The sequence below is a fragment of the Octopus bimaculoides genome, chromosome 8 (genome assembly GCF_046866305.1).
Source record: "Octopus bimaculoides isolate indiv1 chromosome 8, ASM4686630v1, whole genome shotgun sequence".
NCBI classification, from domain to species: domain Eukaryota; kingdom Metazoa; phylum Mollusca; class Cephalopoda; order Octopoda; family Octopodidae; genus Octopus; species Octopus bimaculoides.
Genome location: NC_142935.1, coordinates 15846090 through 15858509, shown reverse-complemented (window position 1 = coordinate 15858509; position 12420 = coordinate 15846090). Strand labels below are relative to the sequence as shown.

Sequence of the window (12420 nt, the reverse complement as noted above, 5' to 3'; positions counted from 1 at the left end):
ATTTATATATTTTTACATACGCACGTCCGCACGCACACACACACACACACACACACACACACACACACACACACACACACACACACGTACACATATACATACATGTACATAGATTCGTAGCGCAAGCATATATCCACTTAGACATATATAAAAGATAGAGATATATATGAATAAACTTTACTACATCTATTAGGTACTTTGGTCTCCTATTTACAAATTGTATCGGATTATGTATGCATGTATTATATGTTGTAAGTATGTACGTTTATGCGAACATCATACATGTATGCATCCATCCATGCATACCTACATACCTACATACATCTCTCTTTTTTCTCTCTCTCAGTCTTACTCTCTCTCTTATTCCCCCCCCTCTCTCTCTCTCTCTATATATATATATATATACACACACATGCATACATATATATATATATATATATATATATATATATATATATATATATATATATATATATATATAGATAGATATATATAGATATGGATATGTATATGTGTGTGTGTGTGTGTGTGTGTGTGTGTATTAAAGCACAATACAGCAGAATGGTTCAGAAGTTCGGTACGCAACCACTAGGTCGCTGGTTCAATCCAACAGTGAGCCGTCTTGGGAATTTATAATTTTCGGTAGCCTCGAGACGACCCATGCCTTGTGAGTTAAACTGAGCAAGCGGAAACTGTATGGAAGCCCGCAGAGTGAATTGTACGTATAATTCTAATGGTAAACACCTTGACTTACATTGTATCACGCTGATTTTAGCAGAGAATTATGTTAAGGGAACACGTGTCTGTGGAATACTCAACCACCAATACGTCCATTCAATTGCAGGTAATTCAGTTGCGCAAACAGCTGAATCCTCCTCGTCGAACAACGACGAAGATCCACCGCCATACATTCGTGCACAAAATGTATCGTACACATAAAGGCTCTGTAGTTAAGAAGCTCGCTTTGCAATCATATAGTTTTGAGTTCAGTCCCACCTCGCGGCGCCTTGAGCAAGTATCTTATACTGTAGCCCTGCTATGGTCAATGCCTTGTAAGTGCATTTTTTTTTAGATAGAAACTGTGTGGAAGCCCGTCCTACATCTATATCAATTTATGCGTGTGTGCTTGTGTCTGTGATTATTAACTACCTACCCCACCGCTTGACCACCGGTGTTGGTTTGATCATGTCCCTATAACTTAGAAGTTCGGTAAGCGATATTGACAGAATGAGAACTAGATTTAAACTTAAGTTTAAGTACTGGGGCCGATTTCTGCGACAAAATCTTTCAAGGCAGTACCCCAACATGGCCACAGTTTAATGGTCTAAAGCAGGTAAAAAATAAATGAATATGTATCCAATTGTATTCATGTGTGATTACGTAGATACTTTTCTTGCACATTATTTACATTATTTACATTTGACGGATATTTGTCCTCATCTTGTTTGTTGTTAACACAACATTTCGGCTGATATACCCTCCAGCCTTCATCAGGTGTCTTGGGGAAATTTCGAACCTGTTTTCTAAATTATACAGTAATATGACTGATTAAAAAGAAAAATTAAATGCTTTGTCCGAAGAAACAATGTACCGCCCTCTCCAGGAACTGAACCAGCGCTCATACGACGCTCAGTCTAAGAACCTAACAACTAGGTTGGAGGGTATATCAGCCGAAACGTTGTGTTAACATCAAACAAGATAAGGACAAATATCCGTCAAATATAAATAATGTAAATAATGTACATAATTCCTCATCTCTTAAATATAGAACTATAATACTTTTCTTGCCTTCAACACACTGAGAATATGACAGTACAAGGTATATGCCCATTTTGGATTGGTGGCGCCCATCACTTTTTAAAGGGCTTCTGTGATTGGCGGGAGGAAATTTTTCATGGACCAGAAACCGACCCTGAATTCTCGCAACAAGGCAGATCCTACTAAAGGTACTCAGAGACCGGATGGAGGTATTAAATTGGGTGGTGGATTAGGTCTACTACCCGAGAATAGAAATTGTCCCTCCGACCAGCTTACACATAGTTTTTATCTACCAAATTTCATTCATAATTAGAAGGCTTTTGTCCAATGAGCCATGCAATGGGATCGAACCTGAAATAGTGTAGTTGCGAAGTGAACTTTTTAACTACACAGTTGTGTCAGCTTCGTTTGTTGTTGTTAGCATTCCATCGCTTACAACGTCCACGGCCAGGGTTCCAGTTGATCCGATCAACGGAACAGCCTGCTCGTGGCTGAGCACTCCACAGACACGTATACCCTTAACGTAGTTCTCGGGAATATTCAGCTTGATGCAGTGTGACAAGGCTGACCCTTTGAATTACAGGCACAACAGAAACAGGAAGTAAGAGTGAGAGAAAGTTGTGGTGGAAGAGTACAGCAGGGTTCGCCACCATCCCCTGCCGGAGCCTCGTGGAGCTTTAGGTGTTTTCGCTCAATAAACACTCACAACGCGTGGTCTGGAAATCGAAACCGCGATTCTATGACTGCGAGTCCGCTGCCCTAACCACTGGGCCATGGCACCTATACGTCAGCTTCGTAGTATTAACTAAATAAATGAAGCTTTTCTGGAAAAAAAAAACAAAAAAAATAATAATAAAGGAATTGAAACTTTTGCAGAACTTCTAGCTCTTGGGAGGTGACGGCTACTTGAAGACAAAAAACAAGAAAGAGAAAAACGAGATGTACAGAGAGAAGAGAGAGAGAGAAAGAAAGAGAGAGAGAGAGAGAAAGAGAGAGAGAGAGAGAGGGTGTGAGGAGAAGGAAATAAGAGAGAAAGAGAACTGGGATAAGAAGTAAAAAAGCTGAAATGAGATGAACACGATAGAATATATATTAAAGAAAAGACACGAAAAACGACGCCGAAGTAAAGAAGTAAGGAAGATAAAATAGAAAATTGTGAACACGAATATTATCATAATTCTGTGCAATAAATAAATCTGTATTATTTTTTTATTTCTGTACGTCTTGTAGTTTGGTAAGTTTTATATGAAACGGTAGACATTTTTATAACATTTGGCGGAAGTTGAGACAGGTAACATACTTACAGCTGCCTAACTCAAGTGGACATTGCTGCGTATCCATTGGGAAGTTTTCCAGATGCATCTTACAGCTTGCACGGACAGTTAATCTGAAAGAGACAGGTTGAGATTTCAGAAAGAATAGAAGGTAATTCTAAAGGTAACACCTATTTCCTAATATATATATATATATATATATATATATATATATATATATATATATATATATATATATATATATATATATATATAGTGTGTGTGTGTGTATATATATTATATTATATTATATATAAAACATTAATAATCATTTATACTGGAAGCACAAGGCCTGAAATTTGTGGAGAGGAGACTAGTCGATTACATTGACACAGAGTTTCACTGGCACTTATTTTATCGACCCCGAAAGGATAAAAAGCAAAAATCGTCTCGGCGGAATTTGAACTCAGAACAAAGCGACGGGCGAAATACCGCAAAGCATTTCGTCCGGCGTGCTAACGTTTCTGCCAGCTCGCCGCCTTTTATATAACATTATTAACGATAAGGAGAATGGAGATTTTTCACATCCATAATTTTATTTAACAGTTATTTACTGCATATTTTCCAGAACTACACGTATTTCAAATGCAGCGACTGCACACACTGTTGGATATACAACCTAGTATCATGGTCAGTGGATTTTCGTCAGGGTCCTTCACCCTAGACAGTTTCGAAGTAAAACTGGAAGAACTATAAAAATAACGTGTAAGAAATGATATCTTAGACGATACGATGTTTTCTCGGATATATAAATAAAAACATGGGATGTTCGAGTCACGTCTTAATTTAACCTCTGCATATTATTGGTACCATTTATGTACTTATCCATGTATATCGAAAAACATACAACGACTGTAATGTACTAGATACTGTATGCTGCTCAGTCCCACACATTGCCTAATAATACGTGGCCTAGTTGTTGAGGTCTTAGACTGAGCGTCGTGTGAGCGTTGGTTCAATTCCTGGAGAGGGCGGTAGATTGTTTCTTCGGACAAGGCATTTAATTTTCTTTTTAATCAGTCACATTACTGTATAATTTAGCAACGGAAGCGGTATTTGTAACGAATACCAGTCTGTAAGAATCGTATTGTGAAAACGCCAAACGTCTAAAGGAGGTACTTTCTCAAGGCGAATACTGCAGTTTATGGCGTTTTCACAGTTCGTCCATGTTAAGTTGGATGTGCAGATTGATCTTAATATATCATTATTTAACCCTTAAGCAGAGGGAAAAGGTTGCATGCGTGTGCGTGACAAATGAGAAAAAAACCCCCAAAACCCTTTTATTTTTATACTTATTTTCACTTTATATAAGTACAAAAACTATAATTGTTAGTCTCTCGCACAATGAAATTATATTTTCATTATCGGAAAGTTCCTAAAACTTTTTTTGTATCCGGTGTGAGCATAAATTCATTTGAGATATCCGCATTGTACAAATGTACATCGATTGATGACGTTCGCTGTTCTCAAATGAAACATCAATTGATGCTGACCGTTTAAGGGTTGATTAATCACATTACTATCTATTCTAGAGCTAATCCTTGGATCTGACGAAATGATTTCTAACGTAGGTATAAGCTCTGAAGTTTGGTGAATTGATATAGCGTTTATATCCCCCTCAGTACTTTATTTCATTGCTGATGAAGGAGAAATTCAAGCCTGGCAGGAATAGAATCTTATGTAAATAGTCGTAACTATTAGATGCTCTACAGTTTCAGTTAATCCTCATCCCTTGTCTCATGTAATATATTAATCCATTATTTATTTTATCAATCTAATTAAACATATCTATAATTTCTCTCAAATCTGCTGTTACTTTGTCTATCTATAGATTTTACACCCCTCCACAAAAACGTTGCAAGTTATTACGAGCCAATGAGAATTTGAGCCTCCGTATGATCGATCGCACTCCAAGGGGTAGCAGTTACATCTCCCTTAAATTAAATGATACCGTCATAAAAACGAAATCGATAATGGGTCGTATGGTACTACATGCATTGTTTAGAACCAGGTTTCTCAATGAATGCGATTTGGCACCTCACCCAAGTGGAAATGGGATTTTTAGGGGCGAAAAGGGAAGAATATTTTACTGAAGTAAAACATAGGTTATCAATCTTTTCAAACACTTTTCGGGGTGTGTATTATGCTGACGATAACGTTAAAGGGAGCTGAACCGTATGAAAAGAAGTGGGAGGGGGCTGTTGTTCATTCTAAAGACTGTTTCACTTTTTCCTTGACCTCTAAAACTCATAAGGCTGGTTACCCGGTTTCCATGGAATGTAAACGATTGAAATGACACTACTGCCCCCTAATGGGACGCCGGTCTGTTGCAGAGCACAAGGCCAGCAATTTTGAGAAGGATTCCTTGACTAGTATTTTACCGAACTGGAAATGATGACAAGCTGAGTCGATTATATCGACCCCAGTGCTCAACTGGTACTTATTTTGTCGACCCCAAAAGAATGAAAAGCAAATTGATCTCAGCGGGAGTTGAACCCAGAATGTAAAAAGCCAGACGAAATGTCGCTCAACATTTTGTGCTCTGTGCTAAAGGTTCTGCTATCACGCTGCCTTTCTAAACATTGTTAAGTAGACAATAATCAACTCTTACGTAATTAAACACAGTTGTGGATGTTAATTTTCATGTCATCATTTATTATCAACCATTTCTTTTAATGTTCTGCTGCTTCTTGATTTTAGCGTTTGTCCCTTATTTTATGTGTAATGACCTCTTTGTCTCTTTTTAATTACTTAATTAACCCCCTCAGTTCGTAATCGTGCATCTTAACAATAAAATTGAGTTTTGAATGTTTGCTCCTGTATATGATTTTAAAAAAATAAAAAAATTGAATACAAACAGATCTATAAATGTAATTTTCCTTGAAAATACAGCATGATTTCTGGCTAAAGACGCATCATTGACCTAGTTCTCTAGAGTGAGACAACTTTATCATAAATCTGCGCTTTACTTCTAAACGATAAAATGAACTCCTTTTACATTCTGAGTTCAAATGCTGCTGGTCTTAGCTTTGGATTTCATCTTCACAAATTCGATAAAAAATAAGTTCCAGTATAATACTGGGGCTGATTTAATCATGTACGTCCTCGCCTCGAATGTGTGGTCTGATGATTATATTAGACATCCTTATTTTTTTTTTTTTGGTGTAGTTTTAGAGGTTTTAGATACGAAAATATCGGCTTAAATTTGTTTTGATTAAAATGTAGTTTGGAGTTCAACACGATTGTGAAAAAATGGCAACTTGTATAACTAACACCGTAACAAAATAGAGATCACACTTGTTAAGTCTATCTGTTACTTTGATAGTTCTTGTTAAAGAGTGTGTCAGAAAGACAAGAATTGTGTATTTAGTGTAAGAAGACCCATGTACCGATTCCACAGCTTATTTAATGAAATATCCAATCTTTATTTCAGATTTCGTGCATTTTTAAATACCTTATCACCGTCACATTTACATCGTAATTGCATAATGATAATATACGAGACTTTTTAAGAAAAACATTCTGTCAATACCAGGTGAAAACTGTTTTATAGTTTTACTAAAAGACTTCTCAATAATACCCCATAACCTCCACATCAAAACTGTTTTTCCAAAATGAGGTTTTAAAATATCAAGTCTTCAGATAATTTGAAAAAGAATAACACAAATAAAACTAAGACTGACAAAGAAAATGAAAACCATTTTTAAGCAGCATCGTAACTCATAGGCTTATGCATGAAAGAAGAAAAATAAATTGATGAAACCCTTATAGTTTTCCTTCCTGTGAGATTGCAAAAATCGTTGCAAAAAAAAAAAAACAACAACCCAAAATGGCTGTTGTCATACAATGATTGTAAAAGTCATAAAACCTGTATGAAAAAAACTTATTTGAAATGTCATGCATGGAGATCCTTCAGATCTTTTTTTAAATGCTTGCTATTAAGCATCGATTCAAATTGGAGAGAAATTTTTGAAATACCTGGAAATATTGAAGAGCAACGAGTTGACAGTTTGCAAAAAAATAAGATATTTCCCAGTTCAGCTTGATGAGCCCGCCATTGTTGATAACAAGGCCCTTGTCATGGCGTATGAACGTTATTTTAATGATGGCTGTAAATCGAAAGAAGGTATATTATTTGTAAAATGCTCAGCACCTTACACTACTAGACAAACTATATTGCTTTGAGACAGGGGCAGCCCTTTATCGGGAAGCAGGCTGCTTGAGACATGACTCATCATCAGGCGGGCCACACTACTCAAAGTTGTGAAAGTATTTTTTCGTTAGGCAGGCTTATCATAAATTCCCGCGGGCCGCAGGTTACCTGTGGTTGTTTTAAAATTTTGAATCGACGAATATAAAGTTCTGTTACAAAATTTGATATCGATTGCAGCGGATGGTGTTGTTTGAATGTTTAGAAGGCATAAAAGCCTCATAGAAGGTTTTAAAAAGCATATATCCTGGTGTCACTGAGAAAATACATGGTATTGTTCACGGACGCAAACTTGTAACAAAACAAATGAGTTGAGTTCTACATTATTCGCTTTGTATAGTTATTAAAACTATCAATAAAATATCACATACGATTGCTTATTCATGAAGTTTTGTTCTGATGATAATGAACAGTATGTTGAGCTTCTTGTTTTACACACGGAAGTCAAATAGTTCGCTCTTCAAAGGAAATTGCTTCGCAAGATGTATAAGCCCTTTTGATACCATGGTTAGAGAGGGAAGAGGACAAAAATATTGCTAAGAAGTAAGGAAACGAAAATAACATTTATTATCTAGCTCGGATATTTCAAAAGCTTAATATGAGATCTCTTTTTACATCAAGAGAAATTCATTATATTGATTGATTGATTGTAAAACTGTATTGAAAACATTTACTGAAAAATTGGAAAATTTTAGAACATTTTAAAAAAGAAAGCAGAAAAAGACAACAACCATATTTAACGGCTTGTCTGAGTTGGCAGAAATTTGTGTGTGTTGTTTTAATTTTTACTTTTAATAAAATGGATTTGAAGAAAAAAATTCTGGACGCTTATCATAGCTAAAAACTGACAGAAGATTCTTTGCTTTTTATTCCTTTCAAGTAAAACCAGGGATGAAGTAAAATCCATTTTAAATTGTGATGTTGGATCAACGAGAAGAAATAATTGAATTACGATGCAGTGAAGAACACAAAAATAAATTTATGGTAATGCAGTAAAGATTTAATTCTGATCTTTAAAACACTGCATGTAATATACTATATCCAGGATTACGGACCGGAATCATCGTCATCATCATCATCATCATCATCATCATCATCATCATCATCATCATCGTCGTCATCATCATCATCATCATCATCATCATCATCATCATCATCATCATCATCATCATCATCATCATCATCATCATCATCACCGTCGCATTCGTGGTGGTAGTGTTGGTAGTCGTCGCCGCAGCCGCTGCCGTCGTCGTCGTTGTCATGGTTTTCATTTTTAACGTACACTTTTCAATGTTTGCATGGGTTAGAAAGGATTCCTCCAGGCAGATTTTCCTACAGCCCAATCTCATTTCTGGCACCCTCCGTCACCCGTTTCGAAGTAAATAATATTTCACCACGATCAGGCATGTTTTTGCAGAAGGTCGGAAACGCTTGTATGGCAATGACACTCATTTACAACTAACACGATGTATCAAGCCATTTTTTCAAGATTTTTTTCCGGCTTTACGTTCTGCCGACTTTGCCTTTTGTCCTTTCGGGGTCAATGCAATAAGTAACAGTTATGCACTGGGGTCGATGTAATCGACTAGCCCCCTCCCCCCAAATTCCCAGCCTTGTACCTATCACAGAAAGGAGCTGTGTGGTTAGGAAGCAAGCTTCTTAACACACAGCCATGAAATTGACATTGTCATATTGGTGAGATGACAGAATCCATAGATCGATGGCTAAAATGATCGACAATATACGATAGACACCTTCATATGTTCTCAGTTGAAATCCCAAAATATAAAAAAAAAATGCTCTTCCTGCTTGCGGGAAACAATAAAATTGGGGCACACATACACACGCATATACGCATGCACTCATGCATATGCACACACATAGACATACATACGCCTGTGTATACATGGAATACTGTGGAATATTCAGCAGCTTACATGTATGATCTCACGAGTAAAAGAATTCTGTTGAATCAAACGATTTCGTAATCATCGTCGAAACCGACGGAAGAATCCTCGGCGTCAATTCGTAATGCTGTCACCTGCAGTTTTGTAAATTAAGCAAATTAACGCTCGGCTACAAAGTGCAAACGGAGCAAATACGAAAAGAAAAGGTAAATAAGATGAATAAAAGCATAAAGAAATATATATATAAAAAAAAGAATAAACGAACGCTGCTAAATGAGAAGGAAAATCTAAGAACAACAACGACAACAACAACTACGAGAAAATGAAGAAACAAAGAAAAGTGAGATTGGCTTTGAGCAGTTCAATCCCTGGTGATGTCGAAAATATAAAATCGTGTGTGGATGGAGTGGAGGATAAAACGAGAGGATTATGTTTAAACTAGGGAGGAAGTTTCGCATGCGCAATTAGCCGAATAAAATGGACAAACGAGAATGACTCCACGATGAAAAGCGGGAATGGAATAACTTTCGACTGCTTTCACACACACACACACACACACACACACACACACACACACACACACACACACACACACACACTCTCTCTCTCTCTCTCTCTCTCTCTCTTTCTTTCTCTCTCTCACTCACATACCACAGACACACGCATACACCTGTGCGCAAACACACACACATCATTAAATTTTAGTTGTGTTACGTGTATATATATGTGTGTGTGTGTGTGTGTGTGTGTGTGTGTGTGCGTGCGTGACTGTGCGTGTACTTTTAAATGAGGAAAAGAGAAGAGAGAAAAGTAGGTAGATAGAAACAGAAAAATGGCTAGAGAGATGGAGAGATGGATAGATAGATAGACAAACAGCTAGATACATACGCATACATACATATACATACATATACATATATATATATATATATATATATATATATATATATATACACAACGACAGAGAGAGCGAGAGAGCGAGATGGAACGAAAGAGAGAGATAGATAGGTCGATAGATAGATAGATAGATAGATAGATAGATAGATAGATAGATAGATAGAGAGGCAGAGTGAGAGGAGAGGAGGTTAAAGATAGACAGACAGAGATAGATAGATAGATAGACACACACACATATATATATACAGAGAGAGAGAGAGAGAGAGAAGGAGAGAGAGAGAGAAATTGGGGGAGAGAGAAATAGAGACAGTGTTAGAGAGAGAAAAGAAAACTTCAGATAAATATATGGAGAGATATAGATATGAGATAAATAGATAGAAACGTATAAAGATATATTGAGAGAAAGATAGAGAGAGAGTGAGATACATTGGTAGATGGAGGATTAGTGAGAGAAAAAGCGCGTGCGTGTTTATGTGTTACGCTGATGCTTAGTTATGCATGCCATTAAACGGTGTGTGTGTGTGTGTGTGTGTATGTGTGTGTGTGTATGTGTGTGTGTGTATGTATGTGTGTATATATATATATATATATATATATATATATATATATATATATATATATATGTATATATATATATGTATATATATATATATATGTATATATATATATATATATATATATATATATATATATATATATATATGTATATATATATATATATGTATATATATATATGTATATATATATATATATATATATATATATATATATATATATATATATATATATATATGTATGTATATGCATATCTATATATATACATGCATATATATATATATGTATATATATATATATGTATATATATATGGATATCTATTTGCGTATGTGTATATATGTACACATGCACACATATGTTAGAGTTGGCGTGCGTGTGTACATATATTCACTTACATATAGACATACACAAAGGTCTGTACACTAACGCACAAACACCAGAAATATGTTCGCATATTTGCACGCTAGGTCGCGCACGAATGGGTGCATATCACACACACACACACACACACACACACACACACACACACACACACACACACACACACACACACACACACACACAGAACCCACAAAGTTTTCATTGAGCTTGAAAAAAATGTGTTCTTTGAAGCTGATCCCCGATTTAAGGAGCACGAAGGGCGTCAAACTGCGTTTCACAAAGAAACCCTATTAGCCGCATTAAAGTTTCCGGTAAGATTCAGCTATCTTTATAAATACATGTACACATGCATTTTTGCATTTTCCTGCATGTCGATAGATCGATACATGGATAATCTAAGCACGTATGTGTATGCAGGTATGTATATATGTGTGTATGCATGTACATATATATGTATTTCTGTAAGCCTGTATATGTATATATGTGTGTGTATGAATGTCTGTGTATGTTTGTGTGTGTATGTGTCTGTGTGCGTATTATGTTTGCATGTAAATGTATGTGCGCGCACCTGTGTGTGTGTGTGTGTGTGTGTGTGTGTGTGTATGTGTGTGTGTATGTGTGTATGTGTATATATATATATATATATATATATATATATATGTATATATACACTCACACACACACATACAAGCACACATGCAAACATGTATTTGCATATGTGCGTGCGTGCATGCGTATGCGCGTGTGTATGTGTGAGTGTGTGTGTGTGTGTGTGTGTGTGTGTGTGTATGTGTGTGCGCGCGCACGCGTGAGTGTTTGTGATGGCGGGAGCGTAAATGTGCGTGTGAGTCTGTTCATAGATGGCGCTAATACGATGACGTCACTTAGCGATTATTTTTTTTTTTTCCTCCTGGATGTCACGCACACGCCCTCTTCAGTTATCAGATGTTTTCTTCACAGTAATAATCGGGCCCAACTGAAATTGCATTCCCCCTACATCCACCGTCATAGCATACTGTGACGGAAACATCGACAGAAAAAATGATTTATGCTTAAATTTATATTTTCCTTTTTTCTTTTTAGCGCCATGAACAATCACACACGCTCATATAGCCATGATAGCATACGCCTCATACACACATACACACATATCCATACATCCATCTATCTATCTAACCATCTATCCGTCCATTTACCTATCTATCTATCTATCTATCTATCTATCTATCTATCTATCTATCTATCTATCTATCTATCTATCTATAATAATATCGGGGTAAGAAAAAAAATTTTCTACCAGTGGCCTAGCGTGTAGAATAATTAGTCAATAGACTATATATTATTCATATAAATACAGGGTACATTTAAACACACGAGGTAACCATTATTTTTCATTCC

At 36.2% G+C, this 12420-nt stretch overlaps 1 protein-coding gene across 2 annotated transcripts in view; it reads right to left on the bottom strand.

Annotated features, from left to right (window-relative positions):
* LOC106874982 (gamma-aminobutyric acid receptor alpha-like) overlaps positions 1–12420 on the bottom strand; it is a 534020-nt gene that overhangs the window by 103710 nt on the left and 417890 nt on the right. For both annotated transcript variants that reach the window (XM_089356122.1, XM_089356123.1), the window contains one exon: positions 3063–3145. In XM_089356122.1, coding sequence (XP_089212248.1) covers positions 3063–3145 — 83 coding nt within the window. The remainder of the gene's footprint in view (positions 1–3062; positions 3146–12420) is intronic.